Consider the following 18,453-nt stretch of genomic DNA (forward strand, 5'->3'; position numbering starts at 1 on the left):
TTAAATAATTAGGGACTCACAACAGTCACAAGAGATTGAGATTGAGTTTTTTGGATCATGGGCCTCACATTTCAGACCATTTCATCCGAGGGGCTGTAAATAAGTAGAGATCCAATGTAAGATATGAATGACTGAGATTATGATGTAAAAAAAAATTTAAAAATAACTATTTTTCTCCCAACTAATTTGAAATAAAACTTGCGAGAGCAGTAATCCTGAATTTTTCAATCATACTATGAGGTTAGTAGCATTTACGTCTCAAAAGGCACCCCTAAAGGACCATAAGCTTTGACCCCAACATATATAGAGTAAGATTCTCTTCGGATATTGAATAATGTGACAAGTCGTTATATATTGTACTATAGATTTTATTTTTTATTAGTTTTCTCCTTTCAAATTGTTTAATAAGTTGAAAAAAAAAGTTGATTATGCAGAATAGCCCTTAGATTCTTTAAAGTAATTGAAGCCCGTTCCAAATATTGAAAATGAAATGTATGGCATTTTCATAAACAACTTAAAGGAAGAAAATGTAGAGTAAACGGAGTAAGCCTTAACGTTTGGAAAAAAAAAAAAAACAAAAAAAACAAACGGAGTAAGCCTTAACATATTGGATACTGCTATTACTTCATGCATTATTTGCAACTGGAACCTAAATCTAAAGCATGTAATTTTGGCTATGGTACCATTAGACTAAAGCCTTATTATTTTACTTTGTTTGGACACTAGATTATTTTTCAAATTTTATTTGATTGTATCATCAATACATTTTCTAACCATCTTTTTATCTGGTATATAACACATCAAAAAAATGTTATAGCATTTTGTTCAAAAAATTATTCGAAATATTCTACTATCCAGAGTTTTCAGGCAAACTTCAAATTTGAAAATTTTCTACTAATAATTATTGATATCAAGCTGTTCTGGGTATTTTCTCCTTTTAAGTAATTAAATGCTTCAATAATTATTTTGGATTTGGATATAGATTCTGATTTTACGTCATAATCACTAATCCTTATTGGATTTTTTCTTTTCTGGAGTAGGTAAAACTTTTCATTCCATGATAAACAAAGCTTCTGTGTTGAGTAGCTAAATAATGTGCTAACGAACAGCCCCTATATCCATATGGAAAAGTTTCATAAGGGCTAACCTAAATCTAATATGGATTTGTTAATGAGATACCTAAACCACATGTAAGTTACTATCTAAATACACGCTTATATTTATTGCATCATCTTATGATATTTTCTCTAAACTAACTACACTATTCAAAAAGAAATTTTTTAAAAAAAAAACTAACAGTTGAGCTCTTTCTTATCGAGTATTTAATAAGCACTTGTTAGTCAAACCGATTTAATATATAGACTGAAGAAATATTAGAAGGTTTAACACTCTATAATGCTTCATTTCTAGGGATCGAAATTTTCCTAACAGAGAGAGCATTAGAAGGAACCTATGAGATGAGGGTGTCCACTTTTGCATCCAATGTCCACTTCCATATAACCAAAATGAAACCTCAAGGAAGAAGCTCATGCACATTCAAGACTCCCCAATGTTCCAATTCCAATTTCATCCTTCCCTTTTCCCCTTCTCCCTCGTAAGCCTTAGAGTCTATCTTTGACTCCAAAAAGGGGGGAAAAAAAATCCTACTCTAAGATCTTCAAAAGCCCAAAAACAAAAAAGTAACAAATAATAAAAGGAAGAAAAAAATTTAACAAAACGCCCGAGTTACTTTATAACATCATTTGACTTCATACATCAAAAATAACACATTCACATTCCAAACGTTTTTCTTAACAGTAATCCCAAAAGACTCATTAGTAAAAGAGAGGAAAAAGAAGTAAAGGACTGGTGCAGAAAGCTAACATGAAGTACTTAGATTCATGAAGGAAAAAACAAAAACAAGAGTTTTGAGGAAATTAGTTTTACACTTTTTGAGAGTCAAAAGAGTAATTACTGATAAACACTAGAGTCAGCTTACTAGTCAGGAGAGAGCTCTTAGAGTTCTTCTCGCTATCAATTTCAGGGTCAAGGCCTAACAATTGAATATAAGGAGAGACAGAAGGTATAAAAAACAAAAAGTAATTACCGATATGAAAAACTCATGACACAATATATAAAATTGAAACTTTTTTCCCTTGTGACACGGTATATAAAATTGAAACTTTTTTTTTTCGGGAAAATGGAATGCCTAAAGACCCATTGAAAAAATAACTATGGGACTGCCAATATACCCTGGCTTAAATGCGCAAGTGCACAAGTGGCATCCCTAAACAAAACCACCAGCAGATTGAAACTTTGCCCCCAACACATTGTTATATATAATAAAGTGACAAAAGAGCAAAATAACCTTAATGTTAGGGTAACCAAACATACCCGAATTCAACCCAAATCCCATCCCAGCCCATCCCCCCAGCCGGACACCCCACCCCCCATCCCCTCCAAGCCCACCAATATGAAAAACCTGAAATGACATCAAGAGCAAAATACCCTTAAATCTAAGTCTAGGGTAATTAAACATACCCGAGTTCAAGTTCAACCCTAATCCCCTTCAGTCAAAACTTCCAACTGGCTTGTCCGCATGTGCCCCAAATTTCCCTTATTATTTTAGAGTAAGACAGGATAAGGTATAGATCAATTCCGCTGGGCCAGGAATCATGCACCATTGTTACTGCCTTCCAGCAATAAAGTGCGTGGCATATGCTACCATTTCCTCGGAACCTTCATCATGTTCCCTCCCCCAAATAAATATTACATAGGATTTAGGACTCTTTCTACTGTCTCTTTGGGAGGCTCATTAAAATAGTAGTAATTGCTACCACAATTTACTAGACGCACGGGAGTACCAATTGAATAAAAACAGAGAATCAACTCTCACTACTATTTTTAAAGACTTTAGTGTCCACAATTTGCATAATTCTCTAAATTTCTTCTCTTCATTTAGTTTACTGATACTAAGTCTTTGCATTCAAAAACAGTTATCAAAATTTATCGATTTTTTAATGGATTTGAACAGTGCGTTACAAGATAGTCATGAATTAATATTAATATTAATAGCTTAAGATGCGAATTAGGAGAGAGTTAGGTTGGGTGTTAAGACGAGGAGGATTGTAAGTAGGAAATTCTGAATTTAAAACCTTCCACATATCAAAAAATAATTAAAAAAAAAAGATCTTAGGGTGCAATTTGATAATCTATAATAGTTCAAGGGTGCAAATTTGCAATTACCCGAAAATACTGCATCTCACCAGCCAAGCGGCTGAGCCTATAATGTTCAAGAAGAAAAAACTTTACTATAGCAACTGATTAGAGTGATAAGAGAAAATAAAAAATGATTAGACCGATAGAGAGAGAGAGAGAATGAAAATAGTTAACAAAGAGGGAGATAAGAGTTATATATAGTGTTTGAAATCTGGTCAAACATGTCAGTTTGGCGGGTTGAACCAGAGTCCCACCTGAATACTGGTTTGATTGTATATTAACCTTAGAACAAAAAAAGCAATTAAATCCAGTCAAAGACCGGTTAATCTAGTCAAAACTGGTAAATTCCAAAAGATTGAACCGTTTGGCCACTAAATTTTCTCTCTTTTTGACAATTTTGCACTAATCAGATTTTGACAATTTTCTCTCTTTTTTTTTAATTCAAAAAAAAGAAAAGGTTGTTCCATGACCCTAACCATTGAACTAGTTAAACCATAACCTAAAAGCTTATTCAATTCACTTTAGGATTTAGGACTCTTTCTACTACTATCTCTTTAGGAGACGCATTAAAATAGTAGTTGCTAGCACAATTTACTAGACGTATGGAAGTACTAAAAATAGAGAATCAATTCTCACTGTTTTTCAAAGACTTTAGTGTCCCCAATTTGCATAATTTTCTAAAATTCTTTTCTTCATTTACTGATTCTAAAATCTTTTTACTCAAAGATACTATCAAAATTTGTCGATTTTTTAATTGATTTGAACAGTGAGTTACTAATTGATGGCATGATTTAGCAAGGTTTCACATTTCCTCTATAATTTCAAAAGTTATATATAACCCCTTCATAATTTGGATTAAAGTGTCAAAGTGATGTAAATGATTATTTGTAACAGAACTCATAAAAATGTCGAAATTACCCTTCTTAAAAAACTAAAATAACTAAAATGATCAAAATATATACATATAATATGCATAACACTCTAACCCCGTATGGTTTTATGTTTTACTCCCTCCATCCCACTTTGATAGTTCTAGTTCTTTTTTCACACAGTTTAAGAAAAAGTAGTTAACTTTGTTGGAACAATCAATTTAGGTAGCTATTTTCCTAAAATGCCCTCACATTAATTAGAGTACAACTTTATGGGAACTTGAATTGATGGTAAAAAAAGAGTCAACTCTCATTAAATGGGGTAGGTTTATAGTAACAACAACTTACATTGAATAAGGGTATTTTAGGAAAATTAAAATACAACTACATTTTTCAATTGGAAAGTAGACTACAATTTGGGACAGACGAAAAAGGAAAACAGGACTATCAAAGTGGGACGGAGGGAGTACCATATAACTCCCTTATAATTTTCAAAATATATACATAATCTCCCGTGGTTAATAAATAATTTTCAACTTTATATAGAGGTACTTTTGACATTTTAGTTGCTTCCGTTATGAAATGCAAATTTCATCATTTTGATATTTTAATTCAAACTATAAAGAGATTATATATACCTTTTGAAACTATATGGGAGTAATGTGAAAATCACTAAATCATATGGGGATAAAGTGTATTTTGCCTTAATATTAATGGCTTAGAGGAGCGAATTGATAATCTATAATAGTTCAAGGGCGCAAAATTTCAATTACCCTAAAATATTACATCTCACCAGCCAAGCTGCTGAGCCTGTAAGGCTCAAGAAGAAAAAACTTTAGCATAGCAACTGATTAGAGTGACAGAGAGGGAGAAAATAAAATAGGTGACAAAAAGAGAGATAAGAGTTATACACAATGTTTTCAGAACCGGACCGGACCGGCCGGTTCGACCGCGAACCAGCCATGGCACACGGTCCGGTCCAGTATCAAACCCGGAAGCTAGTGGAAAACCGCTGGAAACCGTGTGAACCGTAAACCGCGATTCTCAAATTTTGAAACAATAACCTCAAATTCAAAACAATGACAAGAATAAGACTGCTGGGATTCGAACTCTAGTCTCCATGACCATAATAAGGTACGCTTACCACTAAACTACAACCGAATGACAAGCTTTTGTTGTGTAGAATTTTACTTAACTTAACCAAAAAACTAAAATCAGATTAAATAAAAAAAACCCTAAAAGACCTAGTAAAGTGCAGACTGCACATCATTTCAGTTTCCTCGGCTTCACTTCCTCCATTCCTTGGCTTCTCCAGACTCCAATTCTCCTCTTGATTTTTTTTTTTTAATTTTTCTTCGTAATCCTTCCACATCCTAATATCCACGACAAGATTATCACGCTATTATCTTTAGACGAGACTCCAGAGCTTTTTTTTTAGCTTCACCAATTAGATTTATATTTTTTGTAATAAGCTTTTTAATTTTTTGGGTAAAATACACGGAACCCCCCTATGGTTTCGCGAAAAGACACATTACCCCCCTATCGTTTAGAAACATACACATAAACACCCTAAACTTCATAACTAAAGTGGAAATAGACCTATAACCGGCTGAACGACCTACTGATGATGGGTATGCGAGATTCTTTTGAAAAGATCTTGAGTTTCATTCCCAAGTTACCCTTCAGTTGCTATATTGAAGTGACATATCAGGGGAGAAGAGATTTCAAGCTATCAAAGAGTGAAAGGAAAAAGGGAGAAGATCTACGGAGAAGTTTTCACCTTTCGGACCTAAATAATAAGCCCTCATCGCTAAAAGGTTTGGATGCCTGATCTTCCCCAGTATATTAACCTCAGTTTCAAATTCCCTTTGTCCTTTTGTAATCTTCTCTCTAAATCTCTTCACTGCAGCAACACTGCCATCCTCCAATGTTGCCTTATATACTGTTCCATAAGTGCTCTTACCCATGATCTCTGTTGTGGCACACAACAGATCGTCTGCTGTAAAAACCATGGGTCCATCAAAGTGGACAATCTTTCCTCCTGCTTCTCCAGCTGCTTCAACTTCACCTGCAGTTGGAGGAGTGCCTTTTTCTCCGGAGATGAGGAGAGCCCCAGCTGCGATGAGAATAATGTCTTTAGTGCTCAGTCTATGATGTTTCTTTGCTGGAGATTCTGGTGGAGTTGATGGGCCCGGAGAGGGTGGTATTGGACATTGGGTTAATGCACTGTATCCGCATAGCTCAAGATTGCCCACGAAGGCGCTTGCATTGAACTTTTGAGCAAGCTTAGTTGGAACAGGACCGGACAGATTGTTGTAAGACACATTAAAGGAACTAAGATTAGGTAAATCACCTATAGATGCTGGAATCTCTCCACTAAACTTGTTTTGAGATAAATCAACTTGTGTCAGGAAAGAAATGTTCCCAACTGTTGCTGGAATAGGACCAGCAAATTGGTTATTTCTCAAGTTGAGAACAGATAGTTTCTGTAGTTTGTTTACAGCTGCAGGAATTTGGTGGTCAAGATGGTAGCTTTCCAAGTTCAAAACTACAAGGTTTGATAAATTGGAAAGAGCGGCAGGTAAGCTCCCATTGAGTGCATTATATGAGAAATCAAGTGTTCTAAGCCTAGATAGTCTTCCAATTTCATTGGGTATCAATCCAGCCATGTTGTTATGACTGAGTGAAATCTCTTGGAGCTCACTTAAGTTGCCAAGAGAAGCTGGAATTGTCCCAGAAAATGAATTGTGACCAAGTGTTAGGGACTGAAGTTGATAGAGGGCCTTCACATTTCCACCCCAAGAGTCAGGAATGGAACCAGAGAGATTGTTGTGCTCTAGAGCAAGAAAAATCAGCGATTGCGATTGAGTAAGGCTGGTGGGAATTGAACCAGACAAAGAGTTGTAGCTAAAATTAAGCCTAAAGAGCCTGGTTGAATTGGCAAGAGTAGCTGGAATAGTTCCAGAGAGGGAGTTGTTACAGAAATCTAGTGATTGAAGAAGGGGACTCAAACCAAGTGTAGGTGGGATTGAACCAGAAAATCGATTATTGAATAATTGAACACCTCTGAGGTTAGGCAAAAGCCCCAACGAGGAAGGAATTGCACCACCAATTGCATTATCGTGGAGGCTAAGCTTTCTGAGAGCTTGCAGCTGCCCAATTTTTTCAGTTACTCGACCACCTAGACCTTTCCAGGGAAGCTGGATTACAATTACTAGTCGCCGAGCACATTTAATCCCGGCCAAGCCACCCGAACAAGCTCCAATACCACTGTTGTTCCAGCTTCTCAGGAACCCTTTAGGATCAACCAATTCATGTCCGAAAGGCAGCCACGCTGTTTTCAACTCAGATTCATGATATTTCAGCAACAATTGAGTATACAAATCCCTTGTTTTAGGGTTTTTTTTTCTTACACAGGATGAACGAGAGAGAGTCAGTTCTTGATTCTCTCTCCCTCTCTATTATAAATGAGGGTATTTTGGGTATTCGACCTGCAGCTGGTAACTCAGCCGGTTAAGAAGTCAATTTCCACTTTAGTTATGAAGTTTAGGGTGTTTATGTGTATGTTTCTAAACGATAGGGGGGTAATGTGTCTTTTCGCGAAACCATAGGGGAGTTCCGTGTATTTTACCCTAATTTTTTCAGGTTAAATTGATGAAATTGTGAAGGGGATGCTGTTGCCTTGTCATGCCAATGATGGAAGTTTGTTATTCAAATTGTTTGCCTTGAATATGAGTTGAACTTTTTTATGAACTTTTTTAGAATTGTGAAAGAATGTTAACATTTATTTTATTTATTTTTGTATTTTTGTTTGTGATAATTGATGAACATTTGGACTATATCTATTAATGTTTGTAATAAATTTATGAAAACTTGGAGTGAATTATGATATTTTAGTTATATTTATTATTTCAGGTTTCATGTATAACTTTTAAAAAATTTATTATTCTGACAGGGTGTCGAAGCCTGTGCAATAATAAAACCTGCTCAAACTAAAATTAATTTCTGTAGATAGCGGTAAGCAGGGTCGAATCCACAGGGACTGGGAGTAATTGTTTCTTTTTAAATTCACAGTGACAAAGGGGGATGTTTTTATCTCAGGGGTGACAATTTAAGCAATTCAACTAAAATCTAAGAAACTACTAAAAATTAAATAACCAATTACTAAAATCAAATGAGTGATAATTAAGGATCTAGCCAAGGAATAACTTCAGCAATGGTTCACCTAATTGATCATCGATAAGCAAAGGCAATTCCAATTATTTACTGATAAATAGGTTATAACTGCCAAACAAGCGATGACAGTCAACCCCTCCTTACTGTGTCGGTGATCAAGGTACGCCCGTTAATCACTGCTCTAATTAAGAAATAATCCTAGGTACGCCCGTAAGATTTAATTTTCCAATTGCCTTACGTATTAGAGGAGCCCTATTCTAACCAAATAACGCACTACCAGGGTTATTTTAGATTAGCCCTATTCTAACCAAATAACGCACTACCAGGGTTATTTTAGATTAGCCCGCGTATCCCCCCTGACACGAACCTAATCGTGCCAGTTGTCACTATCTCAGGACAATTAAACAATTACGGATTTAACGTCCCAATTGACAATAAATTATCGAATTAACTAATTATCTGGATCCAAGACAATCAATTAATTAAACAATCATGAGCACTGTAACTAAGGAATATGCGAATATCAATAAATAAAGGAAAAAAATTAAATTAAATCGATCTCACGATTTTCAGACAATCCAGAGCCTTCATTGCTCCTTGACTAGAATTGGAAAATTAGTTCATAATTGCTGAACTAAACCCACCAGAAATTGTAGCAAAGGCTGCGGCCATCAATTGGGAAGCTGGGTGAATTCAATTCGTCTATTCAATAAAGAAAGGAAGCTACGAGAGTCCACTGAGTGTGTTCGCTTTTGTCCGACATTCGGAGAAGAGAAATTGAATAGGCAGAATCAAAGACAAAAGCTAAGCTCCTCAGCAATCTTCATACGTAAGAAAAAAAAACTAGCTAACAAAAACTAAGAAGAAAAGTCAACAACTGCGGCTAAGCTACAAGACGAAAAGACTAAGACTAAAGCCAGCTCTCCTCTGCAATTCCTATATTTCCTATCTAAGTGCTTACTCCTCCTGTGCGGCGTCCGCCGCACGAGAGAAAAAGAAGACTCTGAGGTTTGCTTTCTTTTCCCTTTTTGTGGTTGCTATCTTCGGTCAAAATTACCAAAAAAGGTCATGCATCTCCTTGTTCCAAGAATGCCCTTGATTGCCTGCTATTTGAACTCTTTCCCGATGACCGTCAAATTGGCTTTGATTGTGACATTTTTATTCTACTCCCTGAAATAAATGCAAATTATGAAAAGTGAGTAGAATCTAATAATTAATTCACATTGGGTTAAGTAATAGGGGAAATTAATTATAAAATAAATGATAAAATTACAACCTATCATATTCTCTCAACTTAAATTTAGATTTAACTTTTAAGTTATATTGGTGAATGTATTTTAGGGACTTAAGTTATTAATAACCATGTTAGATTGTACATTAGCCGTCAAGTTCTAGTGTAGACTATAGAGTGAAGACCTGTGAAGTAAAAAAAAAAAAAAAAAAACTGTTGAACCGTTGAACCGGCCGGTCGGACTGTGAACCGCCCCCTCTCCGATTCACTGGCCGGTCCGAGTTTAAAAACATTGGTTATACATGGTGTTTAGAAACCCAGTCGAACCTGTCGGTTTGGTAGGTTGAACCAGGGCCCGACCATGATACTGGTTTGATTGTATATTAAACTTACGGAAAAAAAAAATCAAATACAGTCAAAGACCGGCTAATCTAGTCAAAACTAGTAAATCTCAAAAGATTGAACAGGTTGGCCACTACATTTTCCCTCTTTTTTGACAATTTAGCACTATTAAGATTTCTTAATTCAAAAAAAAAATATTAAAAAATTATTCCTTGACCCTGACTATTGTACTATAGTTAAACCATGACCTAAAAGCTTATTTAATTCACTTACCAATCCAGGTTTAGAAACATTGGTTAGCCATAGCCAAATTGTTAAAGCAGTACAGTTCATGCTTCAACAGTTTTCTACTGCAATTGATTAGAGTGAACAAAAGGGAGAGAAGAGTTAGAGATGGCTACGCTTTCCAAGTCTTCCAATTATTGTGCCGAAACACTGAGTTTCTTGAAGTGGTTTGAGACCCATTGGAAATTAGACATTTCAGTGAAGGATAAATTCCAAACTCTCAGACTCAAGATGATCCTGCTTGAAGCCTTCTTCAGCCCCAAAAGGAAGTGGCACACTGATGACAAGAATTTGCAAGTCCACCTTTGGCATATAAATCAGGTGCTTTATCATGCTACTAAAAACTTCATTCTGTCAAAAGGGAAATGTTGGACCCTCCAAGAGAAGTTGTGTGGTATCATTTCTGGTGTCATAAAGAAGCTTGATATGGCTATTCCGCACATCAGGCAAATTTGTGCACTAGTTTCAAAATCAAGAAGATCCACTTGTTCCACAGCAAATGCAATGATTGAGCTTATTCATATGCTTCTGGAGAAAATGGAAAATCTACTCAGCTGGAAGGTTCAGTCATTTCTTCGTCTAAGTAAACAAATGGAAGAGCTTGAAGAGGATTTGAGGTATCTAAGAAATTTTCTTCGGGTTACAGAAATTTGGTGCAATAAAGATGAGATATTGAAAGATCTCTTGACACATGCTGGAGCTGTGGCTTACAGTACAGCATGTATCTTGTTCTTGTGTACTGAAGAGAGCAAGATGGATGTTGACATTGTGAACGAGATGAAGGGTGAAGTTTCTTGTGTGGTACAGAAGATTAAACCTTTTCAGCCAAATGTGAGAGAGATTTATATCAAAGCCCTGAAAGCATTAGAGTCATCGCTACAAGATACCATTTTGGTGGATGAAACTGTTCTGCACTTTCTCTATAGTCTCCTTGGCCACGTGATAGATCTATCAAAAGTGAAGGCAAGTTTCAGGAGATCTGTAATAGATCAAATTGAAGCTTTGCATAAGGAGCTACAGATCATGAGAGATTATCTGTTCGATCCATCAGCTTCGCAGTACAATCAGAGCAATGAGAAAGCTAATAATGTACTGTTGCACATCAAAGATTTGCTCTTTCACGCAGCATATGCTATTTATACGCCTTATGACACTGATATAAGTAAAGAAATGGCTGAGGTACTGAATCTGACGGTTGCTGATTTGTTTCAAGAGATCGAGGATATCAAGCAAGAGGCCAGGGATGTATACGATGAAATAATTGCCAAATCACTAAGGTCAAATTTCCCCAGAACCAATGAACTGGGCTTCATGGACTTTGTGATCCAGAATCTGCATGAGCTGCTAAGTTCAAAAGCTGGTTCATCAGTTCTTCAGCTGCAGCATCAAATGGAGACGGTTCTTGGAAGTATATTATCCCTCAGAGAAGATGTTTTTGAAATTAAAGCATTGTTTGCAGAGCAGAAAGAAGAGAGAGACCTATGGCTGCAGTTCATAAACATTGTATACCATACCGAATTTGTCATTGATTCATTTACTGCCAGAAGTGGATATCTTTGGGATTGGAAATTGGGGCTGTTTGATATCATGGAACAGATTCATATGATCAGGAGTGAGGTCAATGCTATTAAAATTACGAGGACAACTGACACTACAGTCCTCAAAAATCTTGGTTGTGTATCTTCTCTGGAAAATTCAGGAAATTCTGGTGCACTGCAGGATCCCAGCTATGAGGTTGGAAATGAAACAAAGAAGCCCATTGGTCACGTGGACCTTTTTGTTGATGCAGAGAAAAAGATAAGAGAGCAACTTACTAGTAAGTGCAAAGACTTGTGTATACTCTCCATTGTGGGAATGCCTGGCATTGGCAAGACAACACTAGGCAATTCAATATATGAAAATCGTTTCGTTCGTTTATGCTTTCATGCTCGTGCAAGGTGCCACGTTGGTCATGCGTGTCAAAAGAGAAGATTGTTGCTTGATATTCTACAGCAAGTTTGTGGGGAAACTGACCAAGTATGTGGAAGGAATGATGATGATTTAGCTGAAAAGTTGTATCAAAGTCTCAAGGGCAAAAAGTACTTCATCTTCTTGGATGATCTGTGGGATCTTAGGCCATGGAATGATATGAGAGCCTGTTTCCCAGATGATAAGAAAGGTAGTAGAATTATGTTCACAAGCAGATTTCAGAATATTGCTCTGGAAACAGGAATGAATACCGTGACTTATCCTCTTACTCCAATATCAGATTCTAGGACCTGGGAGTTACTGCAAATCAAGCTATTTGGAAAAGAAAGTTGCCCTCCAGAACTTGTCAAAGTTGGACAGAAAATTGCAGCAGAATGCAAAGGCCTAACTCTTGCAGCAGATCTGATAGCTGGATTACTGAGAACGATGGCAAGCAAAAATGAATGCTGGGCACAAGTTGCAAATAGTCTAAATACACACCTTCTTGAAGATCAAGACGGACGGTGTATGCACATACTGGAACTTAGTTACAACCAGTTACCAGACCATTTGAAACCGAGCTTTCTTTACTTCGGAGCATTTCCTGGGAACAGAGAAGTTCCAACCAGTAAGCTGATGTGGTTATGGATTGCAGAAGGATTTGTTAAACTGCAAAATGGTGATGAAGGAAGCCCAGAGGATGTAGCTAGGAGTTACTTGAATGATCTAATTGCCAGAAGCCTAGTAATAGATTCCAAAAGGGGATCCTCCAATGGAGTGAAAGCAAGCTGTGTTCATGATCTAATGCATGATTTTGCTCTGGCAAAAGCTAAAGAAGAGTGTTTTTTCCAGCAGCAAACATGTGCTCATTCCAGACATGTGTCTTCTCATGTCCAGACATTGTATGAGCCATACCGTCTGTGCATCTATTCAGAATGGGAATGCTTCAAAGCATCAATGCCTTTCGGCCCACGCCTCCGCTCTCTATTGTCTTCTGATTTCTCATGTTCTTGCCCCTTTGAGAACTTCAAACTTCTCAGGGTGCTCGATCTTTCAGGCACCATTGTCGACCTTACTCCTTGCATATTCCAGTTGGTTCATTTAAGATTCTTATCTGTTTGCACTTCCTCAACAAGGATCCCCTGGGAAATCAGCTACCTCCAAAACCTGGAAACTTTACTACTAAGATCACGCAAGGGTATTCAATTGCCCGACACTGTTTGGAAATTGGTGAGATTGAGGCATTTCAGAATAGATTGGCATTGCTTTTTGCCACGGTATAATCAAGAATTCATGGAGAAAACCTTCAAGTTCAATAGCTTACAAACTCTTTCAACACCATGTTTATTTTTCCATGAAGATCTTGAGAAGACCATGAGAGGCCTACCCAACCTTCGAAAGCTGAGTTGCATATTTTTAGATTCATGGGATCATTCTTTCAATTGCAATCGGTTTCCAGTTCTGGACTTTCTCACTCAACTTGAATCACTCCATGTGGTTTACGGTGGTCAGGTGGTTCGTCATCCTTGTGAATTCAACTTTCCCCACAATCTTAAGAAGTTGAAGTTATCAAAGTTTCGTTTGCCATGGAGTGCAGTATCAGCCATTGGGAAACTGCCTAATCTGGAAGTTCTCAAACTGTTGCATGCCTCCTTTGAGGGTAAAACATGGGACATGAAAGAAGGAGAATTTCTTAAACTCAAGTTCTTGAAGTTGGAGTCGTTGGACATTGCACATTGGAATGCCTCAGAGGATCACCTCCCTTGCCTTGAGACACTTGTGGTGAAGAAATGTTATGCACTTATAGAGATCCCTCTTTGTTTGGGGGATATACCCACACTACAGAGGATTGAGTTGCAAAATTGCACCCGCTCTGCTTGGATTTCAGCCCGTACAGTGAAAGAAAAACAGAAGGAAATGGGAAATGACCAGTTTGAGTTCACTTTTAAGTTTGAGGGATCGTGGAGGGTTCCCTATGAAGTCTAGTATACAATCGTCATTTACATTAATCTGCTTGATGATGTACATTGCAGAGATAAACTCTACTGATCCTAATGAATTCTTCCTTCTAAAAGGTGTTCCATTTTATTTTATTTTATTTTATTATGCATTTTCTTCTTCAACAATACTCCACAACAGAGAGTATATATGTATCAGCTTCTTCCAAATACTGAAGATTATATGTATTAGCTTTGTTTATTATTAATGCCATGTTTCACCTTTTTCATTTTTCCAAAATTGGGGCCACATAACTTTTTATTATTTTGAACTTCCGAACATGGCCTTATAAAGTTTTAAACAATAGGTTAAATCATTCACGTGGGATCATAAAATAAATTCTGATTTGAAAAGAAATTTAGAAGCACAAGTAACAACATCATGACTGCATGGCTTTCGTTTGTGCGTGTTATTTAGAGTTACAAACGAGTCGAATCGAATCGAATTTTGATCTAATTGAGTCGAATTTCAACTTAGTTTTACTAAGTTCAAACTTGACGAGTTCTCAAAGTAAAGTTCGAACTTGAGCTCGACTTCAAATTTGAATCGAGTTGAATTCGAGCTCGATGTTTAAAAAAATTAATTTTTTTATTTTTAAAAAATGAATAAAATAGTAATTTTTCTTAACAAATAATAAAATATTATGAATATATACATAATTTCACTATTAAAATAAAAAATTATAGATATAATCAAACTGATTCACAAGATGACGAACTAAGTATCTTTGAACTCGATCTCAAACTGCTCGCGATCGACGTGCCAGCACCTCTACTCGTATGCAGCCTAGTGTTATCCACTCCTCCAATGAGTCTGTTATGCAAAGATGGGAACTGGACGTTCAAAAATCACAACGCGGCACTGCTAATAAAAGGTATGAAAATCAAAATGCGTCTCTAATTCTGAGAGTGATCAACTTATGGGCAAGATAGGGAAAAGAAAAAAAGTGTACAAGTAACAGAGAGGAGCACTCCTTGAAAAAAAAATTGAAAATTGAGAGTAATCCGTAACACATTGGACTCTACTACTATCTCATACACCTTTTTTGGACTTGAACTAAAGCCTCAAATTTTGGTAACTTACACCACCAGACTAAATTCTCATTACCCCTTAATTTTCAGGCTATCTTTAAATTTAGGAAATATCCAGTATATGATTCTTCTCATTGCTCATATTATTGAAGTTAGAATGGTTGAGCATTGCAAATTGGAATGCATAGAGGATCACCTCCCTTGCCTTGACACACTAGTGGTGAAGTATTGCTACTGACTTGTGGAGTTCCGTCCTAGTTCTTGGGGACACATCCATACTGCAGAGGATTGAGTTGCAAAACTGCACTTCCGCTGCCAGGATTTCAGCCCAGACAATGAAGGAAGAACAGGAGGAATTGGGAAATGATCAGATTGTGGTCATCCTTAAAGAAAAACTCCCACGTTAATTCGGGTTTTTGAATGTCTTTATATTTGAAAATTTGCTACCGGGAAAAACCCAGAAACTGTTGAAAACAGAAAACATACGACAGAATATGGAACATTGAGGCAGAGCATCAATTCACCTTCCCAAACTTCTTTTTTTAGATAAAATAGAATAGTACTATATTTTATGTAGGCAGATAAACCCAAGTGGTAACTTTGTACTTTCAAGCAGCTAACACTAAACTAGCAAAACTACCCCAAAATCATAACTTTTCAAAAACCCATTAAAGAACTTAGCAATTCTGAGGTAAAAGAACTTTGATAGATAGCTCATTAATACGTATCCTCTTCTCTCTTTTTGTTCTTGGGGCAGGAAAAATTACATGATGAACTGAAGTCTATTGATTCTTTGAATAAATTCAGCATTAAACCGGTACAAATGCAACCAGACGCACAGAAGTTTAAAATTGTGGAAAAAGATTACAATCTTTTATTCATTGATAGAAAACTGAAAGCAAAGATGCAGTCTGTTTTTCTCTGATGACAAAATAAGAGATCATCAACAGGCGGGTATGTGTATTTATTTAGTGCATGCATGAATATAAAAAGAAACAGCAATTTTTTTTTATCAATCGTCAACTCCTATACTACTCTTACTTTAAGCTATCTAAGGAAGGACTCAACTAGGCCAAAATGCTAGAAATAGTAGTTCCCACCTCTAAATCAAAGGGATGCACTACTACACATTTTTAAGCCTCCATTTGGATTACCTTTTTGGGATATTTTTCAAAAATTTTACTATAACTGTATATATGAGATACTGTAAATGTTTTTGGGAGTATTTTCGAAGTATTTTAAGGGAGGTTTTCTGAATGAATTTTGGGGTATCTTTGGAATTTATGAATTTTTTGGGGTATTTTTAACAAGTTTACACCACCCACCGATTACATCCCTTCCCTCTTTCTCCCTCCTCCCTCCTCTCTCTCTCCCTCTCTCCCTCTACCGCTACCATCCTTTCCCTTTTTTCCCTCCTCTCTTCTCTCTCTCCCTCTTTCTCCTTCTCTCTCTCGACTCTTCCTCCTCCTCTCTTCTTTTCCTTTCTCTCTCATCCTTCCTCTCTCTCTCCTTCCTTTTCTCCCTTCTCCCTCCACCCCCTTCCCAATCCTAACCCCCAGACCCCCTCCTTCCATCTCAGATTTGGTTGTGACTAGCATTGGTCGCAATCATGATCAAATAAGATCCGGTTGCAGCCTATCTGGTCGTGACCAGCAAAGATAGGGGGGGATTTAGGAGGTGGTGGAATGGGGGAAAAAGGGTGACAGGGGAGGGGAAGGAGAGGGAGAAGGAGGGCGGAAGGAGAAAGAGAGAAGGAGTGGAGAGAAGGAAGGGAAAGGTGGTGGTAGTGGTAGTGGAGGGTGGTGGGTGGTAGTGGTGAAATGTGGGATTTTTTTAAGTGTTATTTTTGGAATTGTTTTGAAGTTGTTTTTGGAATTTACTGTAGTTTTGAAAGACAAAAACAGTTGTTTAAAAACTAGTTAAATCCATTAGATTTTACAACAAATTTTTTGAGTTCTTAAAAGTTATATACTATGTTGAAAGTCATCACTTACTTTAATGCCAAGGCCCACCATTGAGCATATATATTTACCACAAGCAAACTACAATAGTATAGTAATTGTCTGACATGGACGGATGAACAATTGTAAAAGTCCATTTTTATAGCGTGAACGTGGGAAACTTTTACTATTGTGTCATGCCCAAATTGAGAAGCTAGCCTAGTTGTGATGTTCAGCAGATTTTTAGGGAGCTACGCATCAATGAGAAGCGGAAAATTGAAGCTGCATATCGGGCTTTACTAGTTTAAATAGGGATTTATTTCTTCAATTGAATGCATCAGAATTCAAGAGAAAGAAAGTAAAATAAACGATCTCAATTATTAAGTGAGTGTTTGAACAGATTTCTCAAGAGTGAGACTCTGATAAAATTAGAACAAATGTAACTATTCTGGACTTACTCTTGATAAAATCTTTATTTTGCAAGTACACCCCATTGGGTCGATATGAGACAAGATTCTCCAAAAGCACAGTGCAAAACTATGAAATTTTTTGATACCACACAAGTCACAAAAATTAACTATTGCAGAGTTTGCTATCTCAATTGGAAATACTGATAAATTAAGTATTAATTCCAACAACTAAGGATCCTGGAGTACTCGTATGAAGTTCTACTTGCTTGAATATGATTTGTGGGTCGTTGTTGGTAGAGATGACATAACACCGCCAACAGAGGCAGATCGGCTTAAAAAGTGGAAAGTTAAAGTTGGCAAAACTGTGTATGCTTTGACAATAGTTGTGGAAAATGATTTACTACACCGGATCAAAGATGCTAAGACATCAAAGGAGGCATAGGACACACTCACGACACTTTTTACAAAGACCAATGATGTGAAACTTCAAAAGTTTGAAAATGAATTACTGTTTATTTCTCAACAAAATATGATACTTCCTCCGTCCCATTTTATTTGTCATGGTCAAATTTAGACATAGTTTAAGGAAAAGTGCAGTTGACCAAATCTTATGAGCTGGAAAAAAATTTCTTTCCCAAATTATCCCTCAATTAATAGTGGGTTCAGAATGTTAAAAGACACATCTACCTATGTTACATTAATACACCAAGTTTAAATTTTAATGAACACTTAAAAATGAAATTTTAAAATTGGCGGGATTGAAGGAAAATTTTGGTAACAAAATAATTATGGGAAATCAAAATCTTGAGATTGGCGGGATTGATGGAAAATTTTGGTGCCAAAACAATTACAGGAAATCAAAATCTTGACATTAGCACTTTTAAACTTACGGTAAAAATAGGAAAGCCATAGAGAAGAAAACTAGAATTCTCATCAACTAACTTCATAAAATCACTCCACTAAAATTTTCTTTCCTATCTACAACGCTTTCAAAATAAACTGATCCTTGATTATTTCCTTAATCAT

General features: G+C 36.5%; 2 protein-coding genes across 2 annotated transcripts; one reads left to right on the forward strand and one right to left on the reverse strand.

Moving 5' to 3' along the window:
- Positions 1 to 1,922: 1,922 nt before the first annotated feature.
- Positions 1,923 to 8,915, reverse strand: LOC113718333 (probable leucine-rich repeat receptor-like protein kinase IMK3). The gene is made up of 5 exons (XM_072072083.1): positions 8,888 to 8,915; positions 5,848 to 7,401; positions 4,861 to 4,877; positions 2,374 to 2,461; positions 1,923 to 2,032 (listed from the first exon to the last, which is right to left on the reverse strand). Exons 1-5 carry the CDS (start codon positions 8,913 to 8,915, stop codon positions 1,923 to 1,925), a joined length of 1,797 nt encoding a protein of 598 aa, XP_071928184.1.
- A 1,294-nt stretch (positions 8,916 to 10,209) lies between these two features.
- LOC113718334 (putative late blight resistance protein homolog R1A-3) lies at positions 10,210 to 14,034 on the forward strand. Its single transcript, XM_027243245.1, has one exon. The coding sequence runs from the start codon at positions 10,210 to 10,212 to the stop codon at positions 14,032 to 14,034; it is 3,825 nt and encodes a 1,274-aa protein (XP_027099046.1).
- The last annotated feature ends 4,419 nt before the right edge of the window (positions 14,035 to 18,453 follow it).

The sequence above is a fragment of the Coffea arabica genome, chromosome 11e, assembly GCF_036785885.1.
Source record: "Coffea arabica cultivar ET-39 chromosome 11e, Coffea Arabica ET-39 HiFi, whole genome shotgun sequence".
Classification (NCBI taxonomy): Eukaryota; Viridiplantae; Streptophyta; class Magnoliopsida; order Gentianales; family Rubiaceae; genus Coffea; species Coffea arabica.